The sequence below is a fragment of the Schistocerca piceifrons genome, chromosome 1 (assembly GCF_021461385.2).
Source record: "Schistocerca piceifrons isolate TAMUIC-IGC-003096 chromosome 1, iqSchPice1.1, whole genome shotgun sequence".
NCBI lineage: Eukaryota > Metazoa > Arthropoda > Insecta > Orthoptera > Acrididae > Schistocerca > Schistocerca piceifrons.
In genome coordinates, this window is record NC_060138.1 from 408,485,008 (window position 1) to 408,498,162 (window position 13,155).

Here is a 13,155-nt window from a genome sequence, read left to right on the forward strand (position 1 = left end):
ATCAAAGAAAACAATGAACAGAACGTTTACACATGATTGAACTTGTCAAATTTTTTTCGGTCTTGACTCTTTGGGCAGTTTCCAATGGGACAATTGGGCTTTGGGTTTCAACATCATATGTGTATACCCACATTTTGTCACCTGTTATAACCTTCTTCAGAAGTTCTGGATTGTTGTCAACTTCATTCAGCAATTCCTGAGTGATGTCTACATCGCATCGCTTTTGGTAGTAATTCAACAGTTTTGAAACAAGCTTTGTTGCTACACCTTTCATCACAAAAGATCTGAAAATATTGCTCGGAATGATCAAAGGATATGCTGATATCATCAGCAACTCTCTTATGGTTATTTGGCAGTTTTTGAAACCAACAGAACCACTTTCTTTACTTCTTCCACACCGCCATTAATAACTTACGTCCTAGGGCATCCAGGGTGGTGGTCATCATTGTCTTCAACATCTTCTCGGCTCTCTTTGAAGCATTTGTACCACTTGTAAACTCTTATCTTACTCATAGTAGATTCGCCAAAAGCCACATTCAACATTTCAAATGTAGTGCTCCACTTTATTCCATTTTTCAAGAAAAGTTTAATGCAGATTCTTTGATCCATCTTTTTCGACCATAAGAATTTGCCAAGGACTCGAAAACACGTATAATCTTTTCAATTCTTATTAATAAACTGAATATTAAAAACAACTGAAAATGCAAACATACCTCAGGAACATGCAACAAGACAAACAAAAAAATACTGAAAATTGTATGTTAAAGAAATAAAAAAATTCCAATTATTTTTTGATTACACTTTGTGTCTCATTAAACCTAAAAATGTTAATTTGTTTTGAAACTGTAATCATTTTGATAGTTTATAAAGGCTTTCATGATAGAGGTAAATGAAATAAATTACAAGGTTAACTTTTATTGAAGAGAGAACCTCCTGCATTCTTCCACAATCTCTGAAGCATCTCTTTTATGTGTGTGTTTCTTTTATTTTTTTATTTTTTTTTTCTCCAAGCAACTAGGGACCTCTCAAAAATGGAAGAAATGATGAAGATATAAATTATTGAAAGGAGCATTTAGCGTACTGACAGTTCAGGATAGATAACAGTGATTAAAAGTGTTAAAATTCAGTAAAACAGCCCTGACCACGATAAATGTTTATTTGGTAACCAGTTTCAATCTACAGGGTGATTCAAAAAGAATACCACAACTTTAGGAATTTAAAACTCTGCAACAACAAAAGGCAGAGCTAAGCACTATCTGTCGGCGAATTAAGGGAGCTATAAAGTTTCATTTAGTTGTACATTTGTTCGCTTGAGGCGCTGTTGACTAGGCATCAGCGTCAGTTGATGCTAAGATGGCGACCGCTCAACAGAAAGCTTTTTGTGTTATTGAGTACGGCAGAAGTGAATCGACGACAGTTGTTCAGCGTGCATTTCGAATGAAGTATGGTGTTAAACCTCCTGATAGGTGGTGTATTAAACGTTGGTATAAACAGTTTACAGAGAATGGGTGTTTGTGCAAAGGGAAAAGTTCTGGACGGCCGAGAATGAGTGATGAAAATTTAGCACGCATCCAGCAAGCATTTGTTCGCAGCCCAGGAAAATCGACTCGCAGAGCTAGCAGAGAGCTGCAAATTCCACAATTTCAGCAGGATGGAGCGCCACCACATTGGCACTTATCTGTCCGTAACTACCTGAACGTCAACTACCCGAGGCGATGGATCGGCCGCCAGGCAGCCCGTGACAGAGCACTTCATCACTGGCCTCCAAGAAGCCCTGACCTTACCCCCTGCGATTTTTTCTTATGGGGGTATGTTAAGGATATGGTGTTTCGGCCACCTCTCCCAGCCACCATTGATGATTTGAAACGAGAAATAACAGCAGCTATCCAAACTGTTACGCCTGATGTGCTACAGAGAGTGTGGAAGAGGTTGGAGTATCGGGTTGATATTGCTCGTGTGTCTGGAGGGGGCCATATTGAACATCTCTGAACTTGTTTTTAAGTGAAAAAAAACCTTTTTAAATACTCTTTGTAATGATGTATATAGATTATCTTCAGGCTTGAAGCACTACAGTACAATAGTAATACATATGCAGAGGGAGTTCTGTACAAGGAGATGGTAATATGGCTAAAAAAATATTTCAAATGAAAGCTACAATAATAACAGCTATGGCCTTGCCACAGTGGTACCACCAGTTCCCGTCAGATCGCCCAAGTTCAGCGCTGTCGGGCTGGACTAGTACTTGGATGGGTGACCATCCGGTCTGCCGAGTGCTGTTGGCAATTGGGGTGCACTCAGCCCTTGTGAGGCAAACTGAGGAGGAGCTACTTGATTGAGAGATAGTGGCTCCGGCCTCGGAAATGTCATATGGCAGGGAGAGCGGTATGCTGACCACATGCTCCTCTTTATCCACACCTGTTGGCTGAGGATGATATGGTGGCCAGTTGGTACTGTTGGGCCTTCATGGCCTGTTCATGTGGACTTTAGTTGTTGTTGTTGTTGTGTTTTTTTTGGTGGAGGCAGACAGAGCAACATCTGAAAGAGCACGAACATCAACTGCTGAATAAGGCAACATTAACCAAGAATATATACTGTAAGCTCCACCAGTTTCATACAGCATTATATCATTGACAGAATTACCATAGCAATAGCTTGCCAGAATTGGTAGTTAACACTGCAGAGTTAGCATTAATGAAATATTTCATATAATATAATATAATAAATAGTACATTGTTCTTATAAATAAATTCTGTGTAAAATAACACTCCAAAAAATATAAATTTATCACCACACAAACTGATGACAGAAAATCGTGTAAATAAAAGAAACTCAATTGGTATATCTAAAATATGCATCAGTTAAATCAGTAAAGTTTGTCAAACCATGTACTATTCATATTAAAATTATTAAAATCCTAAAATATTTTATTGATTATGGAGATATTTCGTTACTGCAAAGTAGAAGGTTGAGGCTTTGGAGCCAGTGTCTGTAAAAGCTTACAACCAGGTTCTTGATTTCATTTGTAGTGCCTTACGTATCTGCTGTGGAGATTACCTGTTGGCTTCAAAAACTCTTCTCAGGTGTAGAAGCTTGTCCTTCAGACAGCTGTCGTCAGCAATGACGTGTGTTCTGTGTACTAGAGTTCTGAGTGGGCACAAGAAAAGCGGAGGAAGACACAGAAAGTTTTAAATCCATGGCTTTCCTGCCATATGTGGGAAGCCTTTCATCAAAAATAGGATGGATCCTCAGGAAACAAAATGAAAGTGATTTTTGCCCTCCACCAAAGACTGCAGCACTCCTGGGTTCCATTAAAAGATAATTTGGTGCTTCGGAAGCCTGGGGTTTATAAGATCCCCTGTGACTGTGGCCGTTCATACATCGGACAGACAACACTTAATGTCCAGGAGAGAAGCACAGAGCACTACAGGTACACCCGTGTCTTACAACCTACTAAATCTGTGGTGGCAGATCACTGTATTGACACTAGGCACCCTATTGGTGTGCAATAATGTCGAAATTTTACCCTCAACTTCATCTTTCTGGGACTCAGTAATGAAAGAAGCAATTGAAATTTGGTTGGCGACTAATTTAATTAATAGAGATATTGGCTTCAGCTTGGACAAAGCATGGAATCGCGCAATTTCTGTAATTAAATCACAAAGACGTCGCGACAGTACAGCTCTCAGTGACACATCAATATCGCCATTTGGATCGACTGCGCAGCCATAGATTTAATTTCCATGCATATGTTTCACCTCTTTGCTGCCTGTCAACGTCACTGGCGCCTTGTGTATCTTTGGCCGCATACACAGTGGTTCGGTCCTCGAGTTTAAAAGGAAGGAGCAACTGCTGGAGCGTTAGTCACCTCGGCTCACTCTGAAGATGGCTGGGCGTATTCAGCCGAAATATTAGAAGCAAGAGAAACTGAATTTACACGGCTGCATGCCCAAAATTTTATGGAACAGTCTTTACGCCTCAAAAACATGAAGATGAAGATGCACTTCTTGAAAAGTTCTTGACCAATTTACTTTTAAACTTTTACATGATACTCAAATAGACATAGAGACTGACATGGGCTACATATTTTTAAAACAGTACCAACCGACTACAGTGTCATCTTCAGCCAATATGCATCACTGGATGTGGATATAGAGGGGCAATTGGTCAACATGGCTTTCTCCTGGCCATTGTCAGTTTTCGTAACTGGACCTGTTACTTGTCAATCAAGTAGCTCATCAATTGGGTTTACGAGAGCTGAGTGCACCCTGCTTGGCAACAGCACTCAGCAGGCCTGGACAGTCACCCATCCGAGTGCTAGCCAACCCAGCAGCACTTAACTTCGGTGATCTGACAGGAAACGGTGGTACTGCTACGACAAGACCATTGGCAACAATGTACACATTTCCTGTTGAAACCGAATTCAAGAAAGAAAATCTTTGGTGTGCTCAGCTGTGAAATTGTGCAGTTTTGTTTTTGTTCTCACTGTCAGGCAAATTGTTTTTGCTGTATGTATTCATTGTCATTATATATATATATATATATATATATATATATATATATATATATATATATATTTTAAAGACACAGCAATCTGTAATTTCGTTTTCTTCTTCTCAGTTGCTTTTCACAGAAAACATAGACATTTTGTGTATGGCTTATTGGCTTGTGATTCAAATAGCACTATGGAATACATATTTGGAATAACAATGAACGAGGCTAAAGTTGAGAGGGAGGAGGGAAGACAGGATGGAAAGAGAGGAAGGGGCATGAAATGGTGTAGTGAGGGGGAAAGAGGAGATGGACAAAGAGACATGGGAGAAAGAGATGAAGAGAGAAGGGGAAGAAGAAGATAGATGGAGAGACAGAGGTTGGGGGGGGGGGGGGGGGGAAGTAAATTAGGATGTATATCCAATTTCCACATATATTTAGGCAATTGCGAAGCTTTACTGATTTAGTAAGTATTGTATATTACCTATCTGTCCCTATGACAGACGTTTAAGTTTCTGAGAAGTTTGAACTTCTAGCACCATTTTAAATTGTTGGATGCTTTTTGTAGGTCAACAGATCCTACGAACATGTATTGACTTTTGATTTTTCTGAAGTCCTGCTTTCCTTATTAAGTGCAACATTACAACTGCCTGTCTTGTGCCTTCGCCTTTCCTAAAGTCAAACTGATCATCACCCAACAGATTCTCAGTTTTTTGTTCCATTCTTTTGTATGTTAGAAAAAGAAACTTGTAATTGCATATATCCAGGACATTAAATTGAGCATTGTTGTATTTGGATTTGTTTGGGTTTCAGAAGTTAGGTTGGGATTTCAGGTTTTGCTAACATATGAGTGAAAGAAACTGGACATGTAAGTGGCACCTTGTACCTGATATACTGGGTTTTTAATTAATTAGGGAGATACAGGGTGTTTCAAAAATGACCGGTACATTTGAAACGGCAATAAAAACTAAACGAGCAGCAATAGAAATACACCGTTTGTTGCAATATGCTTGGGACAACAGTACATTTTCAGGCGGACAAACTTTTGAAATTACAGTAGTTACAATTTTCAATAACAGATGGCGCTGCAAGTGATGTGAAAGATATAGAAGACAACGCAGTCTGTGGGTGCGCCATTCTGTACGTCGTCTTTCTGCTGTAAGCGTGTGCTGTTCACAACGTGCAAGTGTGCTGTAGACAACATGGTTTATTCCTTAGAACAGAGGATTTTTCTGGTGTTGGAATTGCACCGCCTAGAACACAGTGTTGTTGCAACAAGACGAAGTTTTCAGCGGAGGTTTAATTTAACCAAAGGACCGAAAAGCGATACAATAAAGGATCTGTTTGAAACATTTCAACGGACTGGGAACGTGACGGATGAATGTGCTGGAAAGGTAGGGCGACCGTGTCCGGCAACCACAGAGGGCAACGCGCAGCTAGTGCAGCAGGTGATCCAACAGCGGCCTCGGGTTTCCGTTCGCCGTGTTGCAGCTGCGGTCCAAATGACGCCAACGTCCACGTATCGTCTCATGCGCCAGAGTTTACACCTCTATCCATACAAAATTCAAACGCGGCAATCCCTCAGCACCGCTACCATTGCTGCACGAGAGACATTCGCTAACGATATAGTGCACAGGATTGATGACGGCAATATGCATGTGGGCAGCATTTGGTTTACCGACAAAGCTTATTTTTACCTGGACGGCTTCGTCAATAAACAGAACTGGCACATATGGGGAACCGAAAAGCCCCATGTTGCAGTCCCATCATCCCTGCATCCTCAAAAAGTACTGGTCTGGGCCGCCATTTCTTCCAAAGGAATCATTGGCCCATTTTTCAGATCCGAAACGATTACTGCATCACGCTATCTGGACATTCTTCGTGAATTTGTGGCGGTACAAACTGCCTTAGACGACACTGCGAACACCTCGTGGTTTATGCAAGATGGTGCCCGGCCACATCGCACGGCCGACGTCTTTAATTTCCTGAATGAATATTTCGATGATCGTGTGATTGCTTTGGGCTATCCGAAACATACAGGAGGCGGCGTGGATTGGCCTCCCTATTCGCCAGACATGAACCCCTGTGACTTCTTTCTGTGGGGACACTTGAAAGACCAGGTGTACCGCCAGAATCCAGAAACAATTGAACAGCTGAAGCAGTACATCTCATCTGCATGTGACGCCATTCCGCCAGACACGTTGTCAAAGGTTTTGGGTAATTTCATTCAGAGACTATGCCATATTATTGCTACGCATGGTGGATATGTGGAAAATATCGTACTATAGAGTTTCCCAGACCGCAGCGCCATCTGTTGTTGAAAATTGTAACTACTGTAATTTCGAAAGTTTGTCTGCCTGAAAATGTATTGTTGTCCCAAGCATATTGCAACAAACGGTGTATTTCTATCGCTGCTCGTTTAGTTTTTATTGCCGTTTCAAATATACCGGTCATTTTTGAAACACCCTGTACATTCTGTGAAATCTATTTCTATCTGTTCAGTACCATGAAAATTCGTCGTGTCCTATATTTCTAGTATCAGCCACACTGTTGAACCATGTATAATCTGCAACTGTTTCTTTTTGTTTTCCCCTCAATTTTTAGAGCAAGACATATGACTCAGTAACAGATAAATTCATGGACTTCAGCTTTGAAAAAACAAATAGCGCATATATGCTGTTCTATGAATGGGTAAGCCGTGATGGAGAGCAGCGGGGCTCAAAGGAAGAACCAGAGGCAGATGCTCTCACAGTACCACAAGCAGCCACTGCTGCCTCACCACCTGCTGCTTCCAAAGCACAGCAACAACCCACATTTGAACTTAGCAAAGAGCTTGAAGACTGGATCTGGCAAGATAACATGCACTTCCTTCAGGATAAGAACATCTTTGAACATACATACTTCAAGTAAGTACTAAGAAAAGAGATTGCTTGATTATTTTTAAAACTGACATAAAAATTTGATCTGAAAATAATTATAATAATAATTAAAGATGGGGAAGAATAACACTGTCATGTATTTCATAGACACTGTAAGGCTGCATTTACATCTCTGCACATCGCACCTAGTTTCCTTGGGCCTATGCTTGCCTCACATGCAAGTAGAGGCACGCATGTAGGTGCATGCTCCTTTCTCAACAAGTGCATATGAGCATTTCCATTCAGTCTTAGGGAGAACCAAATACGCCACTGTAGTGAACCAGCTGCAGGTACAGGTTCAATGTGCAAGTGTAGCTGACAAGTAGGCAGTGGGTTTGTTTTTCAGAGCCAGCCACGTTTGCTGGCGATGTGCACTAGTGCAACTGGAGCATAAACATGATGTCTAAAGGCTGGCAGAGGACCACCTAACATTACTTGTGTGGGCTTACTGAGAACAACAAACATTTGCTAAATTCTTAACATGCTAGTATGTGTGCTTTATTTATATCGCAAAATTTGAATTGTAATGATGAATTCTAAGTATGAGAACAATTTTAATCTGAAGAAAAGATACAGTGATCAAGTCAACATGCTTGCAAATTACTTCATTTAAATTTTTTGAATGCATATTTTTGCATCTTGTATAGACCTCATCTGTTATTCAGACTAGCCGTTTGATTAGCATTCTTCTATTACACACATTTCTAAAGCTTCTATTCTCTTCTTGTCTGAACTGCTTGTCATCCATGTTTCATTTGCATATAGGCTCTCCATTCCAAACAAATAGCTTTAGAAAAATTTCTTAAAATTTGAATTTATATTAGATATTAGCAAATACTTTTTTTTTTTAATTACAGAATAGCTTTTCGTGCTATTACCAGCCTGCATTTTATATCCCCTATACTTCAACAATCTCAGTTATTTTGCTGTCCAAATAGCTAACCTCATCTACTGTTTTTAGTGTTTTATTTCCTAATGTAATTCCCTCCGTATGGCCTGACTTCTTTTGGCTTCATTCTATTACCCATCTTTTAATTTGGTGATGTTCATCTTATAACCTCTTTTCAAAACAGTATCCATACCATTGATATATTGATGAGAAAAATATCAGCCTGCACATTGTAAATATACTGCCAGTTTTAGAGGTGTATATTTAAGTATTGATCTATTATTAGATATTCTGTATGTCAACAAGCTAGCTGCATCCTTATCCCCCTTACAGAAAGAATTGAAAGGAAAATGGTGCACTTTCTGCTTGATAATAACCACTTTGCTAACAATGGTAACTGCATGTAAGTGGCACAATAAAAGGTGTCCAATGGACCGATCATTCAATTTTGTCACATAACGGATTTGTGTGGAACACTTCATGCCAACTTCCCTGTTCTTTCTATTCTACAAACACCAGAGACCTATCAGTTGTAGCATCAGTATTGTCTGATGAAGTTAAATTTTGCAATTTTTGTTGGTAGTGCTGAGTGCCAATTATATCAGCATTACCCCTCACACGTCTCTGCCCCCAACAATATCAATATTGTCATTTAGATTTTTGTTCATCTTTTTTGAGCAACTTTTTAGAAAGATGCCGATGTGAAGAAATGGCACACTAGTTTCATTAAAAATTGTTTCTTAATGCAACTGGTGTGCTATTTCTCCATATCAGAAGTCTTTTTATTCCATTCACACTGCCAGCCCCCCCCCCTCCCCCCATTGCAGTTGGACTATTTCTTTGCGCCATCTACACTTCCTTCACACAAAGAGGAGAACTAGATGTGATGAAAGCCCAATAAGTAGTAAGACTCCTTCACACACTGAAAATAAAATAATGTTCTATTACATTTTCAAAAGCACAATTTTATATACAGGATGTATCAAAAAGAATCATCGGATTTAAAAAATCATAACTATTTTGTTATTTGAGAAACACTATGTGATCAAAAGTATCCAGACACTCCAAAAAAACATATATTTTTCATATTAGGTGCATTGTGCTGCCACCTACCCCCAGGTACTCCATATCATAGACCTCAGTAGTCATTAGACATCCTGAGAGAGCAGAATGGGGCCCTCCGCGGAACTCACGGACTTCAAAAATGGTCAGGTGATTGGGTGTCACTTGTGTTGTAAGTCTGTATGTGAGACTTCCATACTCCTAAACATCCCTAGGTGCATTGCTTCCGATGTGATAGTGAAGTGGAAACGTGAAGGGGCATGTACAACACAAAAGCGTACAGGCCGACCTCATCTGTTGACTGACAGAGACCGCCGACAGGTGAAGAGGGTCGTAATGTGTAATAGGCATCACACAGTAATTCCAAACTGCGTCAGGACCCACTGCAAGTACTATGACAGTTGCGGCGGGGAGGGGGACTTGGATTTCATGGTTGAACAGCTGCTCATAAGCCACACGTCACGCCAGTAAATGTCAAATGACGCCTCGCTTGGTGTAAGGAGCATAATGTTTTTGTAAAGGCAAATTGCCGGGCCATCCCCAAGTGCCTGGTACAGATGTCGAACACGTCCGCCATAGCTTGGTGTCTGCAGAAGTCTGTTCGCTGTGCAGTTCGACAGCTGAATGTACTCCCGATGTCCATCTGGCATGTGTTGCATTAACTTTTACACATGAAACCATACAAAATTTAGCTACTACAAGCTCTTCGTGAAGGTGACAAACAACAATGTGTGGAGTTCTGTAATTTCGTTCTTGGCAAGATGGAGGATGACAGTTTTCTTCCGCACTTAATGGGAGGTGACGAGGCAACATTCCATTTAAATGGAAAGGTGAACCGCCATAATGTGAGAATATGGGGTATGGAACAACCACTCAAAGTTGTATAACAAGAGAGGGACTCTCCAAAATTTAATGTGTTTAGTGCAGTTTCATGGGAAAAGGTGTATGGTTTTTTTCTTTCTTTGCCGAGAACACTGTTGCAGGAAGCGAATATCTCGATATGCTTCAGAACTTTTTTTCTCCCACAGTTTCAGACTGATTCGAATGACTTCATTTACCAGCAGGATGGGGCACTGCCACACTGGCATATGGAAGTGCGAGAATTTTTAAATCAAAGGATTACTGAATGATGGATCGGTTGCACTGTGCCAAATGATTCAGCTTTACATTATTGGCCTCCAAGGTCACCGGACCTGACTGTATGTGATTATTTCATGGGGGGGGGGGGGGGGGGGGGGTTATGAAATACTCTGTTTATGAACACAGTGAATGAACTGAGACACCACATAACAGCAGCTGTGGAAGCTGTAACTCAAGACATGCTCCTTGCAGTGTGGGAACAATTTGAATACTGCATTGACATATGCCGTGCATATTGAACACCTATAAAAGGTATTGGGGTGGTGGTGGTGGTGGGGGGGGGGGGGGGGGGACTTGTTGAGTTTCTCGTTCACCAGTAAACAAAATTCATTGTATATGTTTATTAGTTTCAGAAATATTTATGTGCCAAATTTGATGGTTCTTTTTGATACACCCCGTATTTACCAAAGTATCGATACATCGGGGGAAAAGTACTACTGATCTATATCGATCTTTTCTGGATAAAATATCAATATGTCGATATTTTATCAACAGCCTTATTTCCAAGTCCTTTGTTCTCTCTGACAGAATTGCAATAATGTTAGCAAACTTCAGCGGTTTTGTTTCATCTCGCTCAACTTGAATTCTCTTCCCAGGCTTTCCCTTGGTTTCCTTTACTGCGTGCTCAGTCATCAAGGATAAGTAACAGCTCTGTCTCATTCCATTCTCTGTCTCATTCCATTCTCAACCACTATTTCCCTTCATGTGCTTCATTTGTTATAACTGCAGTCGGTCTCTGCACAAATCATAGATAACTTTTTGCTCTCTGTATGTTATCCCTGCTACCTTCGAGTGTATTTCAGTCAACATTGACAAAAGCTTTCTCTAAATGTACAAACAGTATAAAATAGGTTTGTCCTTGAATCTATTTTCTAAGATAAATTGTAGACTCAGTATTGCCTCCTGTGTCCCTACATTTCTCCAGAACTCAAACTAATCTTTCCCGAGTTCGGCTTCTACCAGTCTCTTCAGTCTTCTGTAAATAATTCATGTCAGTATTTTGTAAGCATAATTTATTAAACTGGTACTTTAGTAATATTCACACTCTTCCGTACCTGCATTATTTGGAACTGGAATTATTACATTCTTCTTGAAGTCTAGAGGTATTTTACTGTCTCATACATGTTGCACACTACACGGAAAAGTTTTGTCATGGCTGGTTCTCCCAGGGATCTCAAAAATTGTGGTGGAATGTCATCTACTCCAGGGGCCTCATTTCAAGTTAGTTCTTTCAGTAGTCTTTGAAATTCTTCTCGCAGTATGATATTTTCCCACGCACCTTCATCTATCTGTTCTTCCCTTTCTATAATATTACCTTCAGGCTCATACCCTTTGCATAGCCCTTGTGTATATTCCTTCACCCCTCAGCATTCCCTTCTGTGCTTAGTGCTTGTTTGCCATCAGAGCTCTTTATATTCATACAGCTCCTTCTCTTGTATCCAGAGATCTCCTTAATTTTCCTGTAGGCAGCATCTATCTTTCTAGTAGTTGTGCGTGGCTCTGCAGCCTTGCATTTGTCGTGTAATCATTCCTGTTTCACCATTTTGCACCTTCTGTCAATCTCATTTTTTAGACGTTTGTATTCATTTTCACCTGCTTTATTTCTCATCTCATGGGTTAAATTCAGTATTTCCTGATTTTTCCAAGGATATCTACTAGGTCTATGTGATCCTGTGCTACCTTCACTATGTTATTTCTCAAAGCTACACAATCATCTTCTATTGTAATCCTTTTGCTTGTTTCACTCCAGAATTGCCAAATGTTCCGTCTGAAACTTTCAATGACCTCTTGTTCATTCAGTTTATCCAAGTCCTATCTTACAAAATTGATACTTTTTGCAGTTTCTTCAGTTTTAATCTGCAGTTCATAACCAATAATTTATGGTCTGCATCCACATCTGTCCTTCAAAATACCTTTCTCTTTAAAATTTGATTTTGAGATCTGTGTCTCAAATATCTCCAGCAACACCACATTACGAAGACTCCTAATTCTTTCATTTCTGTCATAATCAATTGTTTCATACTCGTTTTGAGATTTGGCCCAAACATAGTTTTTCATATTGTTTTTGTAGGAAGTTTTTTCCCTTGTACAATCGTTACTATTATGCCTTTCTTGCATCTTCCTTCTGCTTCTATTCTACTTCAGATATAGCAAGATTTGCCTCTCTCTTCAAGAGTCTCTTGACCTAATTTACAGTTAGGCACCCAGCTTGTCCATACTTTCCTGTTATATATTTTCATCAGCTGTGTGTCTTTGTAATTTAATATTGTTAATTCATAACACCTGTAGGAATAGATAAAAAAAGACTCTCATTTTTAAGATGGAGACCAGATCATAAGAACAGAGAATTTTGACATTTGTCTCTTGAGTGATATTTCATCTGTGGTATTACATCATGTTCTATTACAGTCTTTCAGGCTTTTGAAAACTGTCTTCATCCTCAATGTAGCTTCCACCTATAACCGTAGACATGATGGTAATGCTACATCCTGGCTGGCCAGCTTGTCAGTATTGAATGTGCCAGGGATATTGAGTGCACTAGTGGTCTGAACTGTTTGTCTACATAGCTTGTGCCAAAAATGCTTTAAACCTGGGTACCCTGAGACTCAAATTATCTCTTACCTGTGAAAGTATCTTAATGCCACAATTTTTATGTAT

The 13,155-nt window shown here is 39.9% G+C and overlaps 1 protein-coding gene across 1 annotated transcript in view; it reads left to right on the forward strand.

Annotated features, from left to right (window-relative positions):
• The window catches only part of LOC124788817 (ubiquitin carboxyl-terminal hydrolase 34), a 518,595-nt gene that overhangs the window by 361,481 nt on the left and 143,959 nt on the right, over nucleotides 1-13,155 (forward strand). Inside the window, exon 34 of the mRNA XM_047256101.1 lies at nucleotides 7,093-7,394. Within this exon, the coding sequence (XP_047112057.1) occupies nucleotides 7,093-7,394 (302 nt within the window). The remainder of the gene's footprint in view (nucleotides 1-7,092; nucleotides 7,395-13,155) is intronic.